At 41.7% G+C, this 9,029-nt stretch overlaps 1 protein-coding gene across 1 annotated transcript in view; it reads right to left on the reverse strand.

Moving 5' to 3' along the window:
* Window positions 1-8,806, reverse strand: part of EGLN1 (egl-9 family hypoxia inducible factor 1) — a 94,357-nt gene extending 85,551 nt beyond the window's left edge. The window contains exon 1 of the mRNA XM_029200849.1: window positions 8,688-8,806. Within this exon, the coding sequence (XP_029056682.1) occupies window positions 8,688-8,806 (119 nt within the window). The remainder of the gene's footprint in view (window positions 1-8,687) is intronic.
* Window positions 8,807-9,029: the final 223 nt, after the last annotated feature.

Consider the following 9,029-nt stretch of genomic DNA (forward strand, 5'->3'; position numbering starts at 1 on the left):
ACACACACACACACATATATATATATATATATGTGTGTGTGTGTGTGTATAATTCATTCACATTCACATGCCTTATTTTCAGCAAAACCAGGAAGAGAGAATAGGATTTGGACTCAGGTACTGAGACACACACACACCCCTCCAAGATAAAATCAAAAGCAAGTGCAAAAGGCCCACTTTGATATAATAACAGAGCATTGGGGGCTGTTGTTTTCCAGATCTCAGGGAGTACTGAGGTCACACAGTGTTACAGTAAAAATATCGTTTTCTTTCATTTATGGAAGCAGAGATGAAGATCTCCCAGTTTTGCAAAATACACCCTAGGGGGACTATAGGATGGAACAGAACTCCGATTATCCACACTGAATTATTCATGACCAGTGTTATCAAATATCAAGCCAACAACAACTTACATCAGTCTCTCAGAGTCACAGTTCCCTAGCTCCAAAAGGGAGATTCCAAACCAATGTCCTGTCAGTCCAAAAGGGGGAGAACCCCAACCAATGCCCCATCAGAGATGAAGCTGAATAAACGACCAAGGCTAGTCCAAAAGGGAAAATCCCAACCAATGCTCCATCACAGGCAAAGCCCAATGCAACAGGGAAGGATACCCTGGTGTGGTCACACGCGAGCCCCGTTATTTGCCAAAGACATCTCAACTGGCCAATGCAAGTACTGATACAAACACACATACAAACAACAAATAAGCTATGATTGCACAGACAGAAAATCCGAGGAGGTGTGGTCTAAAAACTCCACTTCCACTCCCAGACGGAGGCCTCCAAATAGAGTGGCCTAGCTCTCGAAGGAGAACAGACCCAGAGTGGCTCACTTCCCAGAAGGGGATGAGCCCAAATGGAGTGGAGAGAATTCCCCATCTGCTGAAGCTAGAGCTCCTTACCCCTAAGCGACTCCGAATGTAGACCGCAGCTGTGAACATTTCGTGGCTCCACGAAGCCTCGTGCTGTGGGGCTGCCGGTGCCTCTGGGGCCAGCGCCTCCGAGATCCCCAGAGCAAAATGAGCTCTGGCAGCTGCTGGGGGACTCAGCAAAGGGGTTGACCTGTTGACCTGCCATGGGCACAGATTCCTAGACTAGCTTTGCCAAAATTGTTACCGAATGCAAGTTTGCGTGCCTGACACACAGTGAGGCCAAACAATACTGAAATGTCGGAGTTTGGAGCAGACAAAGGTTTATTGCAGGGCCAAGCAAGGAGATGGGTGGTTCATGCCCCCCAAACCCCAAACTCCTTGAAGGGTTTCAGCAAAGCACTTTTAAAGGCAAGGTGAGGGCGGAGCGTGGTTAGTTGTCGCAAACTTCTTGGTGTCCGAATCCTTTGTTCTTGCAGCTGTCCATGTAGGTCAGGTCATGATGTTCCTGTAAACCTCCAACAAATGTTATTCTCTGTTCTGCAACTTCTTTTCTCTATATGAAGGGACTCTTAAAGGTCAGATCCCTGAGAAAAGCTATCCTGTATATTTCAGGCTACAGGCAACGTTCTTTTACAAAAGGTGCAGAGCCAGCATGACTAAGCGCAGGCAACAGAGCACCAAAGGTTAAAGTAAAGAGGAACAGATCTAATATGGAGTGAGATTTGTTCTTCCCTATTGCAAAACTACAACAATATTAGTTGAAAATGGTAGAGACCATCTACAATCAAAAATGAGTGATGCATATATACAATGGAATATTACTCAGCCATAAAAAGAAACGAAATTGAGTTATTTGTAGTGAGGTGGATGGACCTAGAGTCTGTCATACAGAGTGAAGTAAGTCAGAAAGAGAAAAACAAATACCGTATGCTAACACATATATATGGAATCTAAGAAAAAAAAAAAAAGGTCATGAAGAACCTAGGGGTAAGATGGCAATAAAGACACAAACCTACTAGAGCATGGACTTGAGGATATGGGGAGGGGGAAGGGTAAGCTGTGAAAAAGTGAGAGAGTGGCATGGACATATATACACTACCAAATGTAAAATAGATAGCTAGTGGGAAGCAGCCGCATAGCACAGGGAGATCAGATCAGCTCGGTGGTTTGTGGCCACCTAGAGGGGTGGGATAGGGAGGGTGGGAGGGAGAGAGACGCAAGAGGGAAGAGATATGGGAACATATGTATATGTATAACTGATTCACTTTGTTATAAAGCAGAAACTAACACGCCATTGTAAAGCAATTATACCCCAATAAAGATGTTAAAAATATATATATATGTATATATATATATATATATATATATATGTACCTTAATCTTATAACAAATATATTCTGGGTTGCTGAGAACTTTTCTTTCTAAATAATGTTTTATGTCTTTTGTATTATAATTGGGTGTCTTGATGTTTAGGTTATATCATTATAACTGGGTTAATAAATTCCACCCTAATAAATGCAGTGAAGAATATCAAGTGTGACGATTTAACTGAGATAAGTTATACAGAATATCTAGTTCAGTATCTCAATAATGGTAAACATGAAATAAATGGCAGCTATGATTATTATTGTTAAAAAATAAAATGAGTGATGGGGTGTGAGCTGGGCATGAAGAGGGAGAAAAACAACAAAAAGTTATAACAACTTTTGATCACTGCACTTAACAAAAGCACAACTGGAAAATAAATACAAAGCCCTAAAAATAGAGGCTCTTAGAGAACTCCCTGAGCAGATGGACATTCTTTAAAACAAATTGATTTAAGAAGAATGTAAGGACTGGACAGAAATTGTCAATGTAGAGGGAACAAATATTTACAGGCAGAGAATTCAAGACATGGAGGACGCTTTCATAAAACAGTTTCCATGAATACCTATTTCCATGAACTTGCTATTATTGAGGGAGAGCCCATGACAACTGACTCCCTGTGTATGCTACGGAAAGAGCCTTTACTGGAGACAAAAAAAGTAATGAGCATAAGATAGAAGGAAAACCCCAGAAATATGTATGCTTGAAAAGCAGTGATCCGGAAGACCTGATCATCCAATCCCCCCAGCACAGAGAAGTCTTCTGAGGTGATTCTTTGATTCCTTCCTGTGTCAGACTACCCCAACCCCAATAAAGGCTGTTCCATTGACTCTGCCATCTACTCTTAGTAAATAGATGGGACAAGAAGTGATCTGGAGTCTGTGGATAAGATTCCACCTAGTCTGAGATCTTCTTAAGAAATATCTGTATAGACATCTACCTCTGATCTGTGGTGCGCTTAGCTTCATCAATACACTTGGTGGCCAAGATATCCACCATCCTCCCGCCTCTTAAAAGTAGAGCATCCTACCAGCCCCTCCCCCAGTGCATCTTAATCAAACAGATGAGACTGAAGGAGACTGGGAAAATCTCCTTTCAGATCCTGAGATCCTGAGACAGGAAAGTACATCCACCTGTTCCTATGATGAGATATAAGTCAGAAATCTTTTGCTGTAAAGGCCATATAGAAAATATTGTAGGTCTCTGTTGCAACAACTCAAGTCTGCCATTGTAATGTGAAAACAGCCAGGGATATTATATAAACAAATAGGGGTGGCTGTGTTCCAATAGAATTTTATTTACAAAAACAAGTTGCAGGCTGGATTTGGCCCTCAAGTAATAATTTGCCAAGCCCTAATCTCTCTGACAAAACTGCTTCATATCTAGGCCTTGGTGCTACTTCATTTAGGAAGAGTGATCAAAATATCCCCTTTAGCCCACTCCCTACGAATGTTAGAGGATCCTGTCCACCAATGATCATGGAGATAACTGACCATCTGGCCTACCTGTAATTGAAGAGAGATGCCTAGTAATGGCTTGGAACCTAAAAAATAACCAAGTCACTACCTCATCAAATGGAGCCTGTGACAGATTTTTGTCTTTCCAAAAATGACTGCAACAGTATTTGCAGTCTTACAAGCTCTTCCAGAAACTTGCCTCTCCCCCAGTTAAGAAGTGGAAGGCCTTTTACCCTTGAATGTGGTGATTCTTTGTAATGACCTCAGAAATAAGACCTCCAGAGTTAAGTCATAAAAGGATATGCAGGTCCCCTCTGGCTCTCTCTTTCTGTTTGGGATGTGCACCCTTGAATTTCAGTGCCATGAGTGAGGAACCCCAAGCCACACAGGGAGGCCACGCGTAAGTGTTCCAGCTACTGGTCCGAGAGAGGTTGCTGATGGCAGCCAACATCAACCACTGGGGATGTGCATAATCTCTGCCTGTGAATGAAGTGTATATTCCATTTACATTGAATGTAATTATTGATATGGTTGGCTTTAAGTATCCTGTCTTGTTAGTTGGCTTTTATTTTCCCATTCGTTCTTTGGTTCTCCATTCCTCCTGTCCTTCCTTTGTGTGTGTGTGATCATGTGTTATTTTTAGTATTTTATTTTGCTTCATCTATTCACTTTTTAGTGTTATATCCAACTTTGTGTTATTTTTAGAAGGTGCTCTAGAGATTTTAATAAGTATTTTTCAGTTACCCTAGTCTATCTTCAAATAATATTCAACTGTATAGATAGTATAAGAACCTTATAACTGTACATTTTAATTTACCCATATCCACTCTTTGCTCTCTTATTATCTTATATTTTCCTTCTACATATACCATAAACCCTACAATGCATTATTACTTTACATTTTGTTTTAAAACATCAATAATTTTTCAAAGAAACATTTACATAAATATATTTAAAAGGTGAAGATTTTTTTAAGTTTTTTTTTAAATGCATATTTACCCACCATCCCTTCCTGTATATATTGAGCTTCATCTGGCATCATTTTCCTTCAGCCTGAAAAACTTATAGTGCAGGTCTCTGAGGATAAGTTCTCTCTGCTGTTGTCAGTCTGAAAATGTCTTTATTTTGCCTTGGTTTTGTAGGATGTTTTCACTGGTTCATTTCTTTAGCATTTTCACTTTTATTTTCATCTATTTGCTATTGTCTCCTGTATTTAATGTGCCTTTTTTTCTCTAACTGATTTTATATTTGCTATTTATCTTTGCTTTAACCTTGTGATTATGATATGCCTAGATTTTTTTTTCCTTTGAGGTTTCTTTAACTTCTTGGATTTATGAATTGATGTCTTTCATCAAATTGCAGGACATTCTTAGTCATTATCTCTTCATATATTTCTTCTCCATTCTGTCTCTCCTTTCTTTCTGAGACTTCAATTACCTATATATTAAACCATTGGGTATTGTTCCACAGATATTGGACACTCAGGTCTTTTTTTTTTTTTTTTTCCCTCTCACTATCTTTTCTCAGCTTGGATGCTTTCTGTTGTCTCATATTCAAGTTCATTGATTCTCCTTTTCCTGCTATATCTGGTTTGCTGTTAATCCTATCTAGTGAATTATTCTTTTCTGATACTGAACTTTTTATTTCTAACTTTTCCATGAGGTTCTTTTTTGTAATAGATTTTATGTCTCTGCTAAATTTCTCTATCTTTGCGTGCATATTGTTCACCTTTTCTACTAGACCCTATAGCATTTTAACACAGCTAATTTAAAGTTCTTATCTGATCATTCCAACTTCAGGCCATCTCTGGGTCTGTTTCTATTGACTGTTTCTTTTCTTTCCTTTCCATGGATCTCATTTTATTGCTTCTTCATGTGTTTTGTAATTTTTGATTGCACACTGAATGATATGTACTGATATAAAAATAGTAAAGGATAAAGTAAATATTTTCCTCTAGAAAAGTGCATACCCTTTTTGTGTCAGGCCACTAGAGTTGGGGGCTGAGTCAGTTTGTTCAGTAGTTGACCTTGGTTTGGACTTTGTTGTATTTTTAGCTGGATTTAGTTCAACACCGTTTCTAAATGTTTTGATGGTGGAATTAGGACTTTCTGCTCTGCAGGGAGAAAGATCTGAGCAATGGCAAGTTTTCAGAGATCTCTTTGTACTTTACAGCTGAGCTCTCAGTTCTTTAAACTGTTGGTGATGCCTTTCTGCTTTATAACTTGGTTGACAACTTTTGGGGTTATTGAGGAGTTCTCTTTGTTCTCCAGTACTGGCTCCAGATTTCTGTAACTCAGGAGATCTCTGTCTATCCTGCTGTACTTTTACCAGTCTGTGGGGGACAGTTGCCTTCTATTCTGTGGAAACTCAGATTGTTCGAGCAGAGTTTCTCTCAGTTCTTTTTCTCCTTCCCCAGCATTTGGAACTGAAAGCCATAGGCATTTAGGTTAGACTTCCGTCAGCTCTCCTGATCTGCCTTCTTATTCTGAGGGCGTCTGTCTTGCACTTAAGAGAGGCCCTGCACACCTGAAAATGGATATGTCTCAGGCCTCTTATCCTGCCCCAGCCATTGGCATATTGCTCTCCAGTATTCTGTGAAGACTTATTGAAAGAGTTGGTGAGTGGGTACAAACTTGCTATGTGACTGGAGCTCTTCTGAATTCTGATCTGTCATGCCCAACCACCTATGCTGTTAAACTTGTTAAAGATTTGGTTGGCTTTTCCTTGCCCACCAGATGAGGCAGAGCCCTCTTCTCAGCATTTCACAGGGAGAAGAGCAGCCAGGAACATTTTCTCTTCTGTGAAGGACTCCTTGCTTTCTGAATTTTAGTTTATTTAGGTTTCTTCAGTTCCTGAAATCCTGAAGAAATCCTCAGTTTTCTGATGAGTTTTTTTTTTTTTTTGTCTGCGTTGGGTCTTTGTTGCTGCTCACAGGCTTTCTCTAGTTGCAGTGAGTGGGGGGTGGGGGTTACTCTTCATTGTGGTGAGTGGGCTTCTCATTGTGGTGGCTTCTCTTGTTGCAGAACATGGGCTCTAGGCGTGTGGGCTTCAATAGCTGTGGCACTCGGACGCAGTAGTTGTGGTTCGTGGGCTCCAGTGCACAGGCTCAGTAGTTGTGACGCGTGGGCCCAGTTGCTCCACAGCATGTGGGATTTTCCCAGACCAGGGATGGAACCCATGTCCCCTGCATTGACAGGTGGATTAACCACTGTGCCACCAGGGAAGTCCCCTGATGAGTTTTATTTATTTATTTTTGTTGTTGTGTTGGGTCTTCGTTGCTGCACGTGGGCTTATAGAATACAGGACTCACAAGACACAAGGCAATATTTAATAGTGGGACAAGTTACAGTAATCTCAAGCTCGAAGGACTTCAAACTGGCTACTGTCAGGACAAGGACAGACGTTTCTTACCTGGAAGAATGCATTGTTCACTTTGACAAAAGAACAGATATCACTTATTTCTGTAGAGATTACAAATAACCTTCCTTTAACTGTCAAAACAAGACAGATATATATTAGAATATTCTTTAATTTGGGAAGTTTCAATCACTCCATCAAGTTCTTAATAGGCTTACAGATATTCACTGGGTAAGGACAAGATTAAATAGGACCAGAATTTCTACTTCACAGCAAGTCAATAATTATTTAAGAATTTATTACATGTAAGGCATTTTTTCCAGGTGCTGTACATCCCTAGCACTGCTCTTCACACCCAGTAAAGACGCAGCTAATTTGTCTTGTTGAATGAATGAATAAGCCTCACCTCTAAGGTGGAGAAAAGACTCTGGGTAAAGTTTAACTTGAATAGGATTTTGGAAGGCAGAAGGGATTCGGATATGAAAAATGAACAGGGAGGGCATTTGTAGGGAAAGAGGTATGTTTTAAAGGGGGAGAAGAAACACAGGGCACGTTCAATGAACAATGATGAAATTGGTTTGTCTGGATCAGGGAGGTTGTGTAGCAGAGTTGTGGGAAACATTGGAGAGCCTCAGAGAGGAGTTGGCCTGGGGTAGCCCAGCTTCTGAGGAGGTTGGACTGGACGTTACCGGCATGGGAGTGTCATAGAGATGATTGGGTGGGTGACATGATCGAAGTGGTCTTTCAGGACAGTGAAACTACTAGCACATCCACTATGGGTTGGAGTAGGAAGGAGACCAAGGAAGTGGAGAGCAGTCACAGGGCTACTGCTGTAGCATGTTCATTTCCTTTTACTGACTTTAAGTCTTTGAGGAGAAGAATTCTACCTTTGTCTCTTCATCTCTAGCACAGTGCCTGGACATCATAGGTACTAAGTATTTATGCCTGATCTTTGTTAGCGGTGCTGGGAATGGAAAGAAAGGGATCCATGAATTTGTTTATTAAACAAACAATAAAGTAGGGACCAGCTACATGATCAAAAGCACTTAAGAATACTGAAGGTGAAGAGGACACTTCTGTTCTTGCACATGTGGACATCAAATGTGGTATACATGGTGGAAAGATTGTCATTTATCCTCTCTTTGAACTGTTATAACCCTTAGTTTCCTAAACCACCCACCCTGGGTAACAAATAAGGGAGTAGGTTACAACTTCATTGGTAACAGAAACAACACTTGGTTCAGACTCCACATCCGTCAGGGTCGCTGGGACCTACAACCAGTCTAGACACTGTGTTTTGACCCAACGAACCTGCAAGTTCTGGTTGTCTCCATTTGAGTTTTCTTGGTGTTTTACCCGCAGAAGGGCTGAGTTTGTTGCTGTGTCTTCCATCTAAGAGAGCGGTCCCTGGCCTTTTCGGCACCAGGGATTGGTTTCGTGGAAGACAATTTTTCCACGGATTGCGGGGGAGGCGGGGGGGATGGTTCAGGCGGTAATGCAAGCTATGGCGGGTGATGGAGAGCGGCAGGTGCTTGCCCACCACTCACCTCCAGCTATGCAGCCCAGGTCCTGACAGGCCAAGGACCAGTAGCAGTCCACAGCCCAGGGGTTGGGGACCCCTGCTCTAAGAAACTTACCTTAGTCTGCTCACTGACGACCTGCCACTCCTCTCCGTCAGATCCTCTCTGCGCCTGAATTGTAATGAAGCTATCAGACTCCGAGGAGCCAAGGCCACATTCTTAAGTTCCCTCGTCATGTCTCTGGGGCTTGGTGGGAAGGTGGGTGGCTGGCATGACAAAACCACACCCCCAAATATCCCTCGCCTCAGGAATCCACCTGTGGCCTGGGTATGTGAATCCTGTTCTCCTCAGAGGAAGGCTTCTCTTCTCCATACACTGCGCTTGTCGGCTTCTTGTTCTTTGAGGATGCTTGCACTTCCCGCAAATCGGATCTGAGGTGCCAGGCAAGTACCCGCATTA

Source organism: Monodon monoceros, unplaced genomic scaffold (assembly GCF_005190385.1).
Source record: "Monodon monoceros isolate NGI ecotype Baffin Bay Population unplaced genomic scaffold, NGI_Narwhal_1 Super_Scaffold_4, whole genome shotgun sequence".
Lineage (NCBI taxonomy): Eukaryota > Metazoa > Chordata > Mammalia > Artiodactyla > Monodontidae > Monodon > Monodon monoceros.